The 18,925-nt window shown below is 46.4% G+C and overlaps 1 protein-coding gene across 3 annotated transcripts in view; it reads right to left on the reverse strand.

Annotated features, from left to right (window-relative positions):
* Positions 1–18,925, reverse strand: part of TRANK1 (tetratricopeptide repeat and ankyrin repeat containing 1) — an 83,638-nt gene that overhangs the window by 39,654 nt on the left and 25,059 nt on the right. The window contains exons 2-9 of one of the 3 annotated variants that reach the window (XM_059664242.1): positions 17,389–17,520; positions 14,703–14,741; positions 12,607–12,733; positions 10,195–10,345; positions 8,078–8,196; positions 7,197–7,280; positions 6,839–6,977; positions 4,722–4,853 (exon numbers count right to left, since the gene is read on the reverse strand). In XM_059664242.1, the coding sequence (XP_059520225.1) occupies positions 4,722–4,853; positions 6,839–6,977; positions 7,197–7,280; positions 8,078–8,196; positions 10,195–10,345; positions 12,607–12,733; positions 14,703–14,741; positions 17,389–17,520 (923 nt within the window). Of the gene's footprint in view, positions 1–4,721; positions 4,854–6,838; positions 6,978–7,196; positions 7,281–8,077; positions 8,197–10,194; positions 10,346–12,606; positions 12,751–14,702; positions 14,759–17,388; positions 17,597–18,925 lie in introns of those variants that run through there. The other 2 variants (XM_059664240.1, XM_059664239.1) reach the window with 2 other exon arrangements.

Here is an 18,925-nt window from a genome sequence, read left to right on the forward strand (position 1 = left end):
CCCATGAGTGCTCGTCTGTCCTCCCAGTTTCCTGCCTGAGCAGCCTGGGGCAAGGGGACCAAGGTCCCTCTGCTTGCAGAACCTAAACTGCTGGCCTTGGGCAACCCACCAAAGTCCCCGAAGCAAGGCGGACTTTGTGGAGTGGGAAGGACAATAGCTTTTAAGAGGTTCAGAAGTGCGCTCCTCTATACCTTTCTCCCCTCTCCTTGGCAACAAGCAAGGAGATGGGGAATCTGGTTACTAGGCAACTGTTACAGCTGTAAGGATAACAGCAAGCTGTGACTTCAGATTTCTTTATTCCCTAGGGAGGAAACAAAATATTCTTCCAGAAAAAAAGCCTGTCTGAAGACAGGAGAAAAAAGTGGCAATTGCTCTCCAATCGGGGTCTTTTTGTTGTCACTGTTTCCATCCTCCCAGCCCCTACCCTCTGGCTGCCAGCTCCGTTTGCTGCTTTCACAAATCTATTTGCCAAGCATCAAAGTGTCTCTGTGGTCACAGATGCAGCAGTCTTCATAATGGAACAGGTGTGCTTCTGGGGTACAAAGACTTATGTGGGCATGGAGAGTTAAATGAATCAATGCCTGATCCCCAACGTTCATACCCATGCTTTCCTAAAATGCACTGCCTCTTGACCAAGCACCCGTACTCAAGGTTTGTCCTACTCATGGTGTTCTCCTTCCCCATCTCCCCAATAACAACTGCCCTTCTTCCACTTTACAAAAATAAGACAAAATTTAAAAGGCCTGCCCTAGCCAATTCGGCTCAGAGCATAGAGCATCAGCACACAGACTGAAGAGTTCCAGGTTCAATTCCGGTCAAGGGCACCTACCTTGGTTGCAGACTCAATCCCTGGCTTGGTTAAGAGCAACCAATCGACGTCTCTCTCTCACATCGATATTTCTCTCTGTGTGTCTCTCCCCCTCCCTTCCACTCTCTAAAAATCAATGGAAAAATATTCTCGGGTGAGAATTAACAAAAAAATTAAAGTCCTACTTTTCTCTTCCCATCAAATATCTCACAGTGGTAAGCAGAATCCCTTGGGTTCCTAGCACCTGGCATACACACACCTTCTACCAGTTCTTCAATCAAATACTAATCCAAGGACTGCTGTGATGAGACTCTGAGAATGTAATTAAGGTCACAGAGCAGTTAACCTTAAGATAATCCGGAGATTTTCCAGATGGGCCTGGCCTAACCATTTGAACCTTAAAGGTCAAAGGTGTAGAGGTCAGAGATTGAAAGTACAAGAGAGATTCAAGAAATTCAAGATTCAAGAGTACAAGAAATTCTCCCTGCTCTGAATATAGAGGGGGCCTCATGACAAGGAATGTGGGTGGTCTGTAGAAGCTGACAGCAGCCTCTGCCTGACAGTCAGCAAGGAAACTCAGACCCCAGTCCTACAACCACAAGGAACTGGATTCTGCCACAATCATGTGAACTTGAAGGAACGCCTCGAACTTTTTTTAAAATATATTTTTATTGATTTCAGAGAGGAAGGGAGAGGGAGAGAGAGAAATATCAATGATGAGAGAACCATTGATCAGCTGCCTCCTGCACACCCCTTACAGGGGATCAAGCCTGCAACTCAGGCATGTGCCCTTGACTGGAGTCGAACCCGCAACTCTTCAGTACACAGGCCAACACTCTATCCACTAGGCCAAACCGGCTAGGGCTAGGCCTCAAACTTTAGATAAGAATACAGTTTCATGGCCAAGCCGGTATAGCTCAGCGGTTGAGCGTTGACCCAGAAACCAAGAGGTTCCGGTTCGATTCCCGCTCAGGGCACATCTCTCATCATTGATGTTTCTATCTCTCACTCCCTCTCCATTCCTCTTTCTCTAAGAAATCAATAAAAACATATTTAAAAAATAATAATAATAACAAAGTCCCAGCCAACACCTGATTTCAGCTTCAGGAGACACTGAGCAGAAAACTCAGTCACATGGAAGCCCATCTTCTAAAAGGGAGGCTGCTCTGGGTCCTGTAGGGAGGATGAGAGATGGAACCCCATTCCCATTCTACCACTGATCTGGAGAGTGACATGGGTTCTAGCGGCCTGAGGGTCATCATCTATGAAGCTGGACTCATGATACCTTCCTCACCGCTGTCCCTGAGGGTGAGCGAGAAAACCTGCCTGGGTACATGACACCGGTGGAACTTAATGGCCCTTTAACTGTTGAGACACAGTTAGGGGCTGGCTGAGCCTCGGGCCACGGCTGGCATTGTGGAAAGTCATTTCTCATTGTTTCTCCTAATGAGAATATAGGTATCTTTTTGAAGGAAGCAAGTATCTCTCAGACATGTCTTCAGTTCAAAGTTTTCTATACATACAAAGTAGATTTAAAAACACTGGATTGCCTGTGTGTGTGTGTGTCTATGTTCCTTCTAGCTCTATCACTTGAAATACATGCTCACAGTTGGAGCTTTCTCCTCAGTTTAGGCTGGAGCTGGACTTCCAATCTCAAGGTTAGATATCCCAGAAAATGGGCTTTTATACCCTAGAAAAGTGATGGATACAGAAGTATTGCTCCAGTTAAGTGAAAATCCAGAAAACACTGGCTGTGCCCACAAAGTTAAGCTTCCAACCTACTTCCCTTCACCCTTGCTATGCCCCAGGTCTGAGATTCTCAGAGCTGCAATGCTGAACCTGGCCACTAGGTGACATCACACCTATTTCCATTTTTGTTCTTTTTTACTGAAAAGGGGTACATATTGCAGATTGAAAAATATCATAAACATAGGGGTGCATATGTTCTTTCTGATTGGTGTTTCAGGCTTCTTAGGATATATTCCTAGAATTGGGATCCCTGACAGTTCCATTTTTAACTTTTTGAGGAAACTTCACACTGATCATAGCAGCACAATTTACAATAGCTAAGATCTGGAAATAGCCCAAGTGCCCATCAGTAGATGAGTGGATAAAAAAGCTGTGGTGCATCTGTACCATGGAATACTATGCAGCAGCAGAAAAGAAAGATCTCTTACCCTTTGAGACAGCATGGAGGGACCTGGAGAGTATTATGTTAAGCAAAATAAGCCAGTCAGAGAAAGACAAGTATCACATGATATCACTCATAGGTGGAATCTAATGAACAAAATAGGCTGATGAACAAAATAGATCCAGAGACATAGAAGCATGGAACAGACTGTCAAATCTCAGAGGGAAGGCGGGGGTAGGAAGAGATCAACCAGAAAAGTTATATGCATATATGCATAATCCATGGACATGGGCCACAGTGTGGTGAAGGCCTGGGGCGGGAGTGGGAGGGGGGGCATGGAGGCAGGCTAAAAGGGGTCAACGGGGATAAAAAGGGGACATATGTAATACTTTCAACAATAAAGGTTTTTTAAAATGTAAAAAAAATGTATCATGAAATGATTTGTTTACTGAGATACCCATTATGTTTGAAACATCCATATGTATATTAAAGCAATTCTCTCTGTTGATCCCCCCCCCCCAAAAAAATAAAGAAAAAAGAAAAGAAAACTCAGTCACATCACTCTGGACCTACAGAACTGTGAGCTAATGAATGGGTGTTGTTTTAAACCACTTAGTTTATGGTGGTTTGTTACATAGCATAGAAAACCAACGCAGTTACCCTTGTGCATTGTCCCAAATGAGCTGATGAAGATCTCCAGTAGAGGGCATGCAAGAGGCAGCCAATCAATGGTTCTCTCTCTCTATCTATCCTCTCTGAAATCAATTTAAAAGAACCTATTTTTAATAAAGGTAAATAATTTCATCAATGTCCTGACTTAAATAAGTAAATAAATAAATCTCACAATAAAATCCATAGGGCACCCCGACATGGATTCCCGGGGCCCCGGTCAGCGGGGGATAGCAATAGAGAAACAAACCTCACGGGCTGCTCCTGGGACCCACTGGAGAGAGAACACTGCAATTTCCTAGGAGGGCCCTCCAGACCAACAGCAGGACTTAGACTTAGGCTGTGTCCAGTCCACAGGCACATTCAATTCCAAGCCGACATCTTATAATCATGAGTTTTCGTATTTTTTTAAAAATCCAGCCTTCCAACGTCTCTTGCTATCAGAAGACAGCTGCAAGGCCTGGTTCCCACGATCAGCACCGGCTGCAGCCAGCCCAGACACAAGCTCCCACTGCTCCGTCGCCTCCCTTCCACTGGGGCTGAGTCCATGACCATCTATCATCACAGCGACCCTTTTCCAGAGCTGTGTGGGCGTGCTCACAGCTTCCTGTTTCACAGGCTAACAAGGTACATCTGCGTCAAAGAGCCAGCTTTTCCTCCCACGTGTCAGCCCCTTTCAGGAAGCCTGTCTCCCCCTGGAGGGTATGGGAGGGAGCAATTCCTGTGTTAGCTCCTAAGTGCCAGGAAGGCAGGATTATGTCTGTTGTCTGGTTCACAATTTATCTCTGGTGGAGCACAGATTTGGCATAAAATAAAGCCCTTAGTAACCATGTGATGGGGGCGAGAACAAATGCAGATGGAAGCCCATGTCCTTGAGTCATTCGACCCCACAGAAGCCATTCAAAGCCAAGAGCCCTGCAATTCTTCCTTCTCTCGCTCCACCTCCTCTCTGCATACAGCTTACCCTCCTAATCATGTTTAATTCATGGCAAAGTTTACTCCTGAGCCCGTCACAGGATGGACAGGGAAAACACAATGGCCTGTTAAGTGAGTTCGCCAATGCCTGAGGTCCTCCAGCCCACAGCACGCCCTGCACCCGGTGTCGCCACTTACGCTTGATGAGGTATCCCGGGGAGTGGGCGGCGACCACGTGCAGGACGGTGCAGCCATCCTGGTCCTTCTGGTTGACTCGGCCTTTCCATTCGGGCTGCTGCTCCATCAACCACCTGAACAGATGGTTTTCCCCTGAAGGGCATTAAGATGAGTTACTGATGTTCTCTTCTGCTTACAGAACACCAGCAAAGCAAGTCGATGTGTACCACACTGAGGCAACCGAGCGGGGAATCCAACACATGCTGCCATTGCCACACACGGGTGTGGGAGACACGGGAGCTTGTGAACTGAAAGCTTTAGAAAGTTACTCACAATGCATTGAAGTCAGCTTCCCTAGAAGCAAAGCCTAAGACATATATTCTTGACTATGTCACTTAGAGAGGGAGCTCGAGACCGAGGGAGGGGAGCAGGACAGGACAGGGGGAGGAGGCAAACAGAGATGTGGTCCCAGCTGCGTCCACTCAGGCCTGACCCCAGGGGGAGCTCTGGAGTGTGAACTGTACCGCAGAGTTGGCCCACCTGGAGGCAGAGGTTGACCTCTGTACCCCCACGTCAGTCCCTGAGACCTGCAGGAGGCCCCTGGGAGGAAGGTGAGGCTGAGGGAGAACGTCCCTGGGATGTGGTGCCTGTTGGCAGAGAGCAGTTCTCTGTCCAAGCCTCCAGCACTCATAGCAGGTGGGGGTAAGCATGGTCTAAAGAGGATCTGGGTCCGGCTGGCGTGGCTCAGTGGTTGAACGTCAGCCTATGAACCAGGAGGTCATGGATCAATTCCCAGTCATCGCACATGCCTGGGTTGTGGGCTTGATCCTCAGTGTGGGGCGTGCCAGAGGCAGCCAGTTAATGATTCACTCTCATCATTGATGTTTCTATCTCTCTCTCCCTCTCCCTTCCTCTTTTAACAAAATAAAAATAAAGAGGATCTGGGCGGGGCCTAAGAGCGCCCATCAAGTCAGTATTCTGAAGAGATTACTACATTACTATCATAGGACATATATTTTAAATTCTTTTCACAGACTCCTTTCCTTGTAGCTCCTGGGGTGGAGGAAAGCCCCACTCTTCTGCCAATTCGGTAACACTACTTATCACCATGTCAGAGTTTTCCTCTCAGAAACTAAACAGGGATAAACTTGATTGAAGACCTGATCTCACAGATACCTGCCTATTCTCATAGGAGCCGCCTTAAAGAGTAGACAGGATGAGGAATCATGCCTTTCATAACAAGAGGCACACTTCTCTGGGTTCCAGATTCCTACTTTGAAGCTGAGAACATGGATCAGATTGCTCTGAATCAAACTTTACTTGGTGTTTTATGTAACAATCCCCGTGTAAGAATAAAGTCTCTTACAGATTCCTCAATACATGAAGTGAATGATGGCAGGGCAAATCTGGCTAAAGCAAAGGTGTGGGCCCAAGTCTTCAAGCCTCTGGCCACCACCACTCTCTCATTCTGGGAGATGATATGGCCTAGAAGAGGAAGACTGCCTAGACAAGTTCTCTTGGCCCTTCCAGCTCTAAAATTATATGGGTAAATGCCACACCTGCTTGGAAAAGAAAAACAAGCTCCCATCTGAAGTGTAAAGAGAGAGAGAGAGAGAGAGTGTGTTTTAACAATAACATTTTTAAGATGTTTATGGAAATAGAAGTCCTTGAAATTTTAAAGTCCTTTAAAGTTTAAAAGAACCACCAGCCATCTGTGTCGGCAACAGCCAGTGCTTCCCATCCTACCCCCACCACAGTCGGCCCTCTAGGCTACAGAAAATGAACCTGAACCTGGGAAAAGACCATCTTCCTTTGTGGTGGGAGGACACTCCACAGCTCTCCTGGGAGCTCTGCCCAGCAAGGCTGTGGGTCCCGGGCTCCACCCTACAGCCAGGACCTGTCTAGGAACACAGACCCTTTCAATCCGGGCCTCCTGTACCTACAAGGTCCCGGGAGAAATAAAAAGGGTGCTGTTGCCCTGCTGCCTTCATGCATTTGAATAATCAATCACTGAATATTTAAAACATCTGAACAGTCTCCATTCAAGTGGCTAAATTCTGCTTTCACCTGAGCTGAGAGGAGCGCCAGAGCTCAGAGCCCGGGGGCAGCTGGGAGGGTGTTACCCGGAGAACACTCACTTGCTTGGATACAGAGTCGCATGAGGGCATGAAGAGGGTACGGTCCTATCGTCTCGATGCTCGCGCCAATGGAGATCAGCCACTGGACTAACTTGGGCACCTGTTCCATTTTCTCATAAAGTCCAATGAAGACATATTTCTGGGAAAGAAAACACACAGGAACAACCATGGAAGTCACTGTAGCAACATGAAACTTTCTACTCCTTCACCCATAAAGCTCAGAATCAGTAAAACCTGGACTTGTTGTGGCCCAAGCAAACGATTATCATAAATAACAAATTTGCAGTTGGGCAGCTGAAAAAGACGGTCCCAAATCCAAGCCCGAAATAAAACCATACCCTTCAAAAAGCCACCTTACCTCAAAGAGACTTTTCAGTGATAACTCTGGGACGTGAATATTTCTTGGTAGTCGATCTTTTTTCGCTGACAGAAGGAGAAATGACTGGTGAAGGCAGAAAAATAAAAGATTAGAATAATGATGTTCTCGACATAGGTTATTAGAGCCAAAATATCCTTAAGCTTTAAAACAAACAAACAACAAAACAAAATACCCTCTGAACCTGTCTCCTTTTTTCAGGCCAGCTGCCAAGCTGTTCAGCCTGAGCCATGATAATCAGAGACTGGTCCAGAGCATGTACCTTGGTTGCAGGCTCCTCCTCCGCCCAAGCCCTGGTCGCGGTGTGTGCAGGAGGCAACCAATCAATGTGTTTCTCTCACACTGCTGTTTCTCTCTGTCTTTCCCTCTCTCTTCCATTCTCCCTATAAAAATCAACGGAAAAATACCCTCAAGTAAGGATTAACAAAAAATAAAATTAAAAAATGGAAGCTAGCTAATTAATATATCTCAGTGAATTTCCATCTTTAAGGATGTTCTAGTTAAAAAGTTATTTTGGCGCCCTGGCTGGTTTGGCTTGGTGGATAGAGCATCGGCCTGCAGACTGAAGGGTCCCAGGTTCGATTCTGGTCAAGGGCACATGCCAGGGTTGCGGTCTTGGTCCCCAGTGGGGGGCGTGCAGGAGGCAGCCAATCGATGGTTCTCTCTCATCATTGATGTTTCTCTATCTCTCTCCTCCCTTCCTCTCTGAAATCAACAAAAATATATTTAAAAAAAGAGAAAAAAGTTATTTTGGCATCAAGATAAACAAATGCTAAGTTACAATGCCCCAGGGCCAGCAGAAAGAAACCAGTTAATGTAGAAGGTTTTTCTCCACAAGGGAGCCACCATCTCCTTTTACTTACATGCCATAATCCTTTCTTTGCCAACTTCTCTATTACCGATTGCCACACTTCTGTGGAGAATCCAATGGTGAAAATGTGATCAAAGTAGGGCAAGAAACTTTGCAAAACAATGGGGTCACCTGAAAAAAAAATGCCATCGTTTAGAAGTTTTAACTTGGGGAAAGTCTAGAACATTTGGGCAAAGGTCCCCTAATTAAGACCACACATAGACAAAGGAAAAATTAAAGATGTATGGAGTTGCAATCATTTTCAATTTGGGTGACAATCAATCCCCTAAGAGTCAGAGAGCATAATGTGAGCCACCATTCACTTAGCCCTTCTATTCACCAAGTCCAGCAACATGTGTTTACATTTAACCCCTCAAACATACCAAGAGGGCAGTGGCTATTACCTCCATTTACGGAGAAGGAAATGGAAGCTTAAGGGAAGTTACACAATTCACTTCCTTGAAGAAAAATGTGACAAATAGTATCCTCACCCAACAGATGAGGCACTATCACAAATGAGGTCAGGCTTTGTGGCATGTCATGCTGCTAGTTCATGACCAAAAACAAGACTGGAATCCACATCTAACAACTCTTTTAGTCAACACACACTCTTCTAACCTGGTAGCCCATCAACCTTGCAAACCACAGTTCTCAAACTCACGGATGAGAAGAACATCCAAGGGGATAGGACAGACAGACTAACATAGCGCCTCTTCCAGAGTTATTCATTTCCAAAAATAAATATCAAAATAACCATGTACTAGTATTATATGAAAGGCTACAAAATTTCCACAAGTATATTTTCCAAAATTTAAAAATTGGGCATGGGCATACTCTCCTTGGTAGAAAAGTTGGGGCTGCATCACCCCAAGAAGTCCTGCTAACTGCTCCCTCTAAGATGGGGGCAGAGGGAAACCACCCTGATTTCTCCAGGGATGGTCACCAAGAACGGTTGTGCAGCCAGCCGGGCTCTGACAGGAGAAGGACTTTCGGAGGACACGCAGAGACGATGAGGAAGTGTAGGCCGGGGACAAGCCATGTGGTTCTGAAAGGGGATGCAGGCTGCAGGCCCTGGCGGAAGTGACCAGCTGGAAATCTGAAGATTTCCTACCTCTCTGTCTAGGGGACACGGCGGTGCCCACTTCTAACCCCGTCACTCACTGTCTGACATGCTCTTACCCCTCTGTGCCAAAATCTGTAGGGCTCCACCCACAGACCACAGAAGTCACTCTCCCACCATCGCAGTGGAACAGCTGGACACCTAACAGGTGAGTCTGTGGCCAGCAGTGATTTCCCCACTTCTGAAAGCCAAAAACCACACTCCACCAAGTCTAGCATGTGCTGCTATTCACACTCTAACACCTATAGAATCGGGATATGTGTTACAATCGATGTCGTGTCTCAGTGGCAGAACATAAACTAGTGGCTCATCTTAAATCAATGAGAACTTAAATCGGATCAAGCGTAATATTTGAAAACAACGGCCTGGTTACTGGCGGGACTTCAGAAGGAGCCCCTTTGTCACTAGCAAGGAGTATACTACACTGAGCTTTTTGGTTTTCTGTCCAGGCCACTGACAAAAGCCACCCCATGGGCCAGGTGATTATAATAAGAATCTAGTGGTGATGCTCAAGGCCTCCCATGCATCACTCCCAGACTGAGCAAGTGGGTCCACCGCTGAAGTGAGCATCACAGCCGCGACACTGAACACCGCTGACAGCTTTCACAGGACTCTGCCAGCCCTTTTGGGTTATTTTCACAGAAAACCAGAATATTTTCTGAACACATTGGATAAATATGCAAAAATCATAAGGAAGCACAAAAACACATAAAGCAAGTAGTAGTATAAATCGGGAAAACTCTATGAATAGCAATAGGAATTAGTCATCTTTACAAAGGCATAAGCCGCCAAAAGCTTTCAAAATACTTTCTAATGTGAAAACCAGTTTTATTCAAACTACATAAATCAGCCACAAAAAACACCCTGTAATCATCTCCCCAGGAGCCTGAGTCCTGCAGGAGGAATTCAAATAAAATAACGAGGACTGGAAGGAAGAAAGGAAGGAAAGGAGGGAGGGGAGAAAGAGGGAGGGAAGAAGGGAGGGAACGCTTCCCCCGAGTCAGACTTACTGCCCATAGTGGTGAAGACTCCCACAAGGAAATCAGCAAACTGGCTCTGATCACTGCTGCCCTGCAGAAGCTGAAGGCCCTCAAAGAACATGCGAGCAGCTTCGTAATGCTGGAGCAACTGCAGCAAGGAATAACCAGCGCGGTAGTAGCCCTGGAACGAAAAAAGGAAAACCTTGCCGTCTCTCCTCAAGTGCTGCTGAGAGGATGAGCAAGATTGGGGGGCTGGCGGGGACACTAGAATCTCACTTCTGTGTAAACACAGATCTATAACAGTCACTGCCCACCAGACTGCCACGTGATGTCCTGTGCAACATTTTTTTCTGTCATTTTCTAACTGCTAAGAAAATAATCACTTTCAAATCTATGATGGAGGCCACAGAGAGAAGGAAGCTGGCCTGCTTCCAATTACATGTGTAATTTATTTACCCATGACTCAAATCACAGCCTGTGCAAGAAGAGAGGAATGAAAAAAATCCTGCGACTACAGTGTTCTGGGAAAGAATGAGCTTGTCATGTAACTCAGAAATTGTTTCCTGCTCCTTTCAATCAAAGTAAACAAAATTTGCAGTGGGGATGTAGAGGGAAAAATTGTAATCACAAGCATAGAGAATTACGAAGCTCCACATTATAGGCAAAAAAATATATATATTTCTGTAGAGAGAAGAAAATTACAAGGATTAGTGATGCAAACAGCCTCCCATGCCCTGGCCGGTGGCTTGCTTGTCGTCCCGTACACCAAAAGGTGGAGGGTTTGATTCCTGGCCAGGGTGCATATGGGAAGCAACCCATCAATCAACTGATCGATATTTCTCTCTCACCTCTCTTTCTCTCCTCTCCCCCCCCCCCGCCCCCCACTTTGACCATCTAACTGCATTGGCATTTATAATTCCACTTAACACCAAATCTCTGATTATTTTTTGATTTGTCTTAACTTTCATTTGAAAGCTCTTCTAAACCTTAGAGAACAATCAGAAAAAGTGTTTTATTTTCCAACCAGGCAAGCTGGTACAGAATTTCCCATTTCTCTGACTTCCTCAGATTTAAGTCTCATCTTTTTATTTTGGACACAGGGATTAGGGGGTATCAGAATACGTCACCCCAAAATATGGGACATGAGGACTGCATAAAGCCCCTCTCCAGGGAGTCTTTATGGCCTGAAGGAGACAGAAAGTCGGCAGAGATGAGCCCGCACCAACAAGCCTCGCTGATCGCCCTTATCTGCCGTCAGTTTCTCCGTGTGTTTATTTCTCCAGTTCACAGACCCTAAAGTCTTTAAAACCCTGTCCTTTGTCTTGTCATGTCTCTACAATGTATCACGCTTCATTAAAAATGATATATAAACTCTCCGACCCACCCACTTCTTTGGAGTCTTCACTTCTTTTCTCAGAAGGACCCCATGTCACGTAGAAAGTAACATCAAATAAAATCTGGTCGGGCCGGCATGGCTCAGTGGTTGAGCGTTGACCTATGAACCAGGAAGTCACAGTTCGATTCCTGGTCAGGGCATATGCCTGGGTTGAGGGCTCTATCTCCAGTAGGGGGCGTGCAGGAGACAGCTGATCAACAATTCTCTCTCACCATTGATGTTTCTATCTCTCCCTCCCTCTCCCTTCCTCTCTGAAACCAATAAAATACCCTATACAATAAAAGGCTAATATGCAAATAGACCAAACTGCGGAACAACCGATCACTATGACATGCACTGACCACCAGGGGGCAGACGCTCAACGCAGGAGCTACCCCCTGGTGGTCAGTGCGCTCCCACAGGGGGAGTGCTACTCAGCCAGAAGCCAGGCTCATGGCTGGCGAGTGCAGCAGCAGTGGCAGGAGCCTCTCCCTCCTCCGTGGCAGCGCTAAGGATGTCCAACTGCCAGCTTAGGCCCACTCCCTGCAAAGGGGGAGGGCCTAAGCCATCAGTCAGACATCTCCCGAGGGCTCCCAGACTGAGGGCTCCCAGACTGTGAGAGGGCGCAGGCCGGGCTGAGGGACTCATCCCACCCCCAGTGCACAATTTTCGTGCACCGGGCCTCTAGTATATATATAAAAGAATTGATGTCATGTGGCACACTAGCTTGCATCTGAAGTAAAGCTTTGCTATCATGAAACCTTTAAAAGCAAAGAACATGAACAGGCTATGAATTTGGTGTCACTACTTCAGGACAAAATGAGCTCAGAGGATCTCCACTGCACTCCATCCACCAAGAGCCCAGCTCTACTCTCCCTTACAAGGGCATTTCAACACTTGGCCATCATTGGTTCCGCCCTTCTCTGGGTATCACTCACATGCCCCATGAGCACCTGCGTGAAGTGCAAAGGGAGTTGAATGAGAAGTATTCCCATTTTAGAAGGAAGGGGAGGGGGCAGGCTAAGAGGAAGGAAGCAGCAGCTGTCCCAGCATCCCTTGCACCCTACCTTCACGTAGGTTGGATCCCACTGGAGACACTCCTTGGCAGCCACAAATGCCTCGTTCCATTTCCCAAGGTTGTAAAAGGCATTGGACTTGTTGCACAGGAGCACAGCCAAGTCCCTGGGGGGAACCCTGTGAGAAAGAACAAGCTGAAGATCCGTAAAACTATCTTCCTGCAAATACAGAAAACAATCCTTAAAGACCAGCACTCTGATCCTGACTGCTGTCATGCCCACGGGGTTTCAGCAGGAATTGTGCCAGGTATGGCTATCAGAGCTGACCCTTGTAGGCCCCTAGAAATCCTGGGCACTTGCAAGGTACAATCTGTCCTTCCTCACTTCCAAATCCTCTGCTCCCAGCTTTTAATGACAAATGTTCTCAACACCTTGGTTCCATTTCCTACTGATCCCCACAGATCTCTTCCTTTTTTAGAGGCTGTTCCTAAGGATGGAGAGGATGGGAGTTTCCCACTGAGCGTGAGCAGAGTTCAGACACGGTGTGAACCGCTCCACATGCATGCTCCTCCTGATTGGAGGCAGAGCTTATCACAGGAGGGGCTGTTCAGAACACGTGACCACAGCATCCCCACGGACCCACTGGGAGAGACCCAGGTCAAGCACTATTCTATCATGGCAGGACCCAGAGTACAAACAAGGCCCACACACCATGTGGCTAATCTGCACTGCCCAATAGAGGAGCTACTATCCACATGTAGCTATTTAAATTTAAATGAATTAAACAAAATGTAAAATTCAGTTCCTTAGTTGTATTTGCCACATTTCAGTACTCAGTAGTCACCTTCTATATTCAAGATCGTCTTCATGGTCACAGAGAGTCCTATTGGGCAGTGCTAGTCAAGGATCTGAAGGCCATAACTCAAGCTCACAAACCGCTTAGTAAAACACATCCTACCCTCCTAATTTATAATAGCTGGGAGGCAAGGTTCAAATTTAGAACCGCCGGCACTGTGTCAGGGCAGGGTGAGCCAGGCCTGTGCCCCTGTCCGCTCTCTCTTCTATTTTCACCTCAGCCTTCATCCTGCCCTGTAGGAGATACAATTCCAAGCTCTGTCCACACCCCTGACTTTGGCCAGACCGCAGAAGAATGGATACAGGTAGGAGGCTCATGCAGGGCCTGGGAGTAGGGTCCATGGGCAGAAACTCCTGGGCCCTAGTACCCACAGTGTGGACCAAAAGGTTTGAAAGGGTTCTGGATGAAGCCCCTGGCCCAACAGACTCCTGTGGGGAGGGGTTCAGCTGGGGAAAGGTCAAAAGGTCCCTGTAAAGCATGGGCAGGGTGGGGCCTCTCTTGCCTGGGTCTCAGAGTAATACAGCTGCAAGGTTAGTGCTGAAATCAGGTCAGAAGAAGGAGGAAAACACAAAATATGTCACAATATGTTAACAAAAGCTCAAAAGCCATTGAATTCAAGACACACTGGGGGGGGGGTGGTAAGGCGAATTCTATGTTATTGAATATTTTCAATTGTGAAAATTATACCAGTCATTAAAGAAAAGATAGGTGATGCAGATAAGCACAAAAATAAAGCAAAGGGAAAAATCACCTCTACTACTGTCCCCACTCCAGTGCTTTATGTGCCCGGCTCCTCTCAGCACCCTTCATTCCCTCTAGGGCAAGAGATGAGACTCCAAAATCACAGAAGAGGCAGTGGGGCACCCAGGGGGTGACTGCCAAGGGAGCTGTGACTGGAGTGTAGCAGATGCCCTGGTGTCAGGCCCGATACCCTGGCCAGTGCAGCCATCCCCACCTGCAGTGAGTGTTCGCTGCAGCTAGGGCTCCAGAGATTTACCCTCAGCCTAATGGGAGCATCCGCTCCAGGAAGCTATGCTCCCCCCAGGGTCTGATTTGTGTGCCCCAACCCCCAATTCATATGGTGAAGCCCTAGTCCCCAGTGTGATGGTGTTTGGAGATGCGGCTTTGGGGAGGTGATCAGGTTTAGATGAGGTGGTGAGGGTGGAGCCCTCGAGATGGGGTTGGCTGCCTTATAACAAGAAACACCAGAGAGCTTCCTTGCTCTCTCTCTGTACCATATGAGGACACAGTGAGAAGGTGGCCGTCTGCAAACCAGGAAAAGAGTTCTTACCAGGCACCGTACTGGCCAGCAGGATCCCAGGCTCCAGAACTGTGAGAAATAAATTCCTGTTGGTTAAACCGCCAGTCTATGGTATTTTGTTATGACAGTCCATGCTGACTAATACCGCCTCCCTCCCTAGGACAACTCCCAGGGGCTGGACAGCCTACAACCAATGATGGACTAACATGGGAATCAAAGGGTCAGCCCCTTGTCCCAACGTGGGACCAGCTCTGCAGGACAACTCATCCTCCCAAGTTCACTGGAGATCAGGCTGAAGGGGACTCCAGGTGAGACAATATCCCTGCCTGGAGCCTTCCCCTGCCCCATCCTGCTTCCCTCAGTCCCCATCTCCTGAGAGCACTTGCTCTGCAAACCCCATGCACCTAAATCTCTATATCAGCAGGAAGACAGGCAGCAAGTGACGGGCAAAAGACACAGTGTCAGGAAGGTCCATGAAAGGCAACATGTGAGGGTCCGGGCAGAAGTCCCATTAGCAGTCACACAGCCAGTAAGTGGTGGAGCTAAGATTTGAGCACTCACAGTGTGGGGTCAGTCTGTGATCATAACCACTTTCCAATGCTTCCTCTTTAAGAAAGCCGGATGTTTTGCCCTGAATGAGGAGCTCTAGGCCCAGCTCTGACAGTTCTGATCTGACCTAGGAAGGGGCAGAATAACAGAAATACAGGCCCAAACCAATTACACTCAACCCAAGTCCAGCTAGAGTGCAATACTATGGTGATAGAGAGGTAGGGTTGGGAACCATGTTTCAGTAATTTAATCCAGTGTCATTTCTAAGTACAAGTTTAGGTTGTATGTACCCACAAATGCCAAGCTCTTGCTTCTTCTGCTATGGCTATTCCCAAAATATGATCTGGGAACCTCAGGGGGGAAGGGTTCCCCAAGACCATTTAAGGTAATCCACAAGGTCAAACTGTAGTAGACTGAATAATGGTCCCCCAACAATGTTACCTTTTATGGCAAAAGCAGATGTATTTAATTTATGAATCTTGAGAAGAGTTTGTCCCGGATTATATACAATCACAAACATAAGGATGAGAGAGAGAATGAAACCAGGCAGAGGAGAAGGTGATGTGATGACAGATGCAGATTGAAATAATATGCTTTGAAGATGGAGAAAGGGGCCACAAGCCAAGGAAAACGGCAGTCACTCAAAGTTCAAAAAGGCAAGGAAATGGATTCTCCTCTGACACCTTGATTTTAGCCTTGTTAAGACTCATTTTGGACTTCTGGCCTCCAGAATTGTAAGATAATAAATTTGTATTGTGTGAAGCCACTAAGTTTATAGTAACTTGTTACAGCAGCAACAGGAAACTTATACAATAATAATGCTAAGACATTTTGTACCTTTACACACTCATTCTCTCACGTGTTCAGGGGATGTTCAGAGGCTACATGACGTGTGCTATCAAAACAGATTGACTGTAGAAGCAGATGTGAGAAGCCAGATGTCTACTACTAAGACAGGCATTAAAAGGATTTGTAAAAATGTAAAATATGCCAGTCTTCTCACCAAATTGTTTGCTTTGGAAAATATAGTTATTTTTCTTTAAAATATTTTATTTATATTAACGTGTAATGGATTTCTTATTGATATTTTTATTTAGATTAATAAATATAAACTTTAAATTTCTCTTAGTTTTAAGTTCTGATACAGACTTAAAACCTACATAAACAAAAGCTCTTTGGGTCCTCTATGACTTTAAGCATTATCATAATATGAAAATGTTTGGGAACAGGTCTGCTAGAAGTGAAGGGGCAGGTAGAGAGGTGAGCCGCATTCCTGAGTGGTGAGCACTATGGCCAGGGGGTTTATGGCATAGGTACTCCAGAAGATGAAACGAATGACAACTGAGAAGTTTGGAGACTTCTCTCAATCCAGGAACTCTGATCCCATAATCAAACAGAAGGGAAAGCTTTGTAATGTTTATCAACAGTCCCTCAAGTTTCACTTTCCATTTCCCTTATTACTCTAGTACAGTGGTTCTCAACCTTCCTAATGCTGCGATCCTTTAATACAGTTCTTTATGTTGTGGTGACCCCCAACCATAAGATTATTTTCGTTGCTACTTCATAACTGTAATGTTGCTACTGTGATGAATCATAATGTAAATATCTGATATGCAGGATGAATTTTCACTGTTACAAATTGAACATAATTAAAGCATAGTGATTAAATAGGAAAACAATATGTAATTATATATGTGTTTTCCGATGGTCTTAGGCAACCCCTGTGAAAGGGTCTTTCGATCCACAGGTTGAGAACCACTGATCTAGTGTATTCTGTTCAGTTTCTGGGCTGACTATGTAGAGAAGATCAACAGGAAGTGAGCGAGAAGAAAACAGAAACCAGGCAGTGTGATAAATGACAAGAAAACTTAAGCAACTGAGTTCCCTTTTACTTAATAAAAGTGGGAAGAAGCCGAAACCGGTTTGGCTCAGTGGATAGAGTGTCGGCCTGCTGACTGAAAGGTCCCAGGTTCGATTCCGGGCAAGGGCATGTACCTGGGTTGCGGGCACATCCCCAGTAGGAGATGTGCAGGAGGCAGCTGATTGGTGTTTCTCTCTCATCAATGTTTCTAACTCTCTATCTCTCTCCCTTCCTCTCTGTAAAAAATCAATAAAATATATTTTTTAAAAAAACAAAAAAAGGTGGGAAGAAAATACAAACACTTACCCCCACTGGTATAACTGCAGAAGAACCTGGATGGCTTCATCGTACTTTCTGATGGCCAAAGAGAAGTTCCCATTCTTAAAAACTTGGTTGCCGGATTCTTTCAACAACTCAGCATAAGTTGCTGGGTCCATCCTGTGAGGAAACATAGGAAAGGGCTGGCTGCCAGGCCTGCATGGGCCTCCGTCCCCTTCCCATCTGCACTGCTGAGAGTCTGGCGAGGCAGTTTGTTAGTTCTGGCTCCACCCACCTGTAGAGGGCACACCCTGACAACACTTCTCACCATCAGGGACCAGAGAGAGTCTGCCTAAGTCACTTCTTCCTCAGTTCTTTTCTGACCTCGGGGCAGAGACCAGAACAATACCATTTAGCCTGTGTTAATGATCAGCTCTGCACTGAGCAAGGAGGCTGCTTCCAGATGCCCGACAGCATAAACCCGGTATTTTGGCTCAATAAGCGGCAGCGGTTCCTATAACTGGCACGATTATTATGCTCTCATTACCATCACTATGCCCATAAGGATACACTGTCCCCACTGTTCAGATGAGGAAACAATTCTCAAAGAGGTTCACGCCACTTGCCTTAAGATCTGCTAATGGCATTTCCCAGTTCAGACCCCAAATTCAGGCTTCTGCTCTTGACCACTATGCCACATCACCTGATGGTACAAGCAAAACTCAGCTGATGGTCCTTCTCAGAAAGGGGAGGAGGAGGTGCAGCGCAGAAAGCCACAATACACAAGGGACTAAGTCACAAGGCCACCATCACTGCCTCTCCCGTCCCCAACCCTGCCTAAAACACTATAAAATACGTGGCAGAGCACTCGTGTCTGAGATTTGTGCCTGATTTTGCCTTCGCCTGCTTACTCGCCTGCGCCTTGCAAGAAGCACATGGTTCTCTCAAGTCGTGACTTTCTGTGTTATTCATTTTGTGCCCCTATGGCCTAGCATATTATGGGTACTTTAATATTTTTGTGTAACAGATTTGAATGCCAGACCCAGAGGTCGACTCTCACTTCCTGATTCTCTCTGGCGTGGCCTGGGTAGTCTGAGAAGTGCTTGTGGCCCTGTCCACATGATGGGCCTCAAGAGAGCAGCTTGGAGAGCCTCCAGGAGGTAAGCGAAGGGGGAGAGGGGGACAGCAGGGAGCCTTTAGGATTTCCTCCTCCCAAAATAGTAGCGGGAAAGGGAAGGCAGTGGGGAGGTCTTAAATATAAGGCCGATTCAGGTGTTTGCAAATGCCATGTATCTGTGGGGATGTACAATCCATTGGGGGTCTTACTGACCAACACAATTCTTAGACACATAATAATTCTTATTTTTATTGTTTCAAACCTTTTTTTTTATCCTCACCTGAGGATATGTTTTCACTGATTTTAGAGAGAGATGAAGGGAGAGGGAGAGAGACAGAGGAACATTGATAGGTTGCCTCCCACACATGCCCCAACTGAGGACAGAACCTACAACCTTGTTATGTGCCCTGACCGGGAATTGAATCCAAAACCCTTCAGTGCATGGGACAACATTTCAACCAAATGAGC

Source organism: Myotis daubentonii, chromosome 14, assembly GCF_963259705.1.
Source record: "Myotis daubentonii chromosome 14, mMyoDau2.1, whole genome shotgun sequence".
NCBI classification, from domain to species: domain Eukaryota; kingdom Metazoa; phylum Chordata; class Mammalia; order Chiroptera; family Vespertilionidae; genus Myotis; species Myotis daubentonii.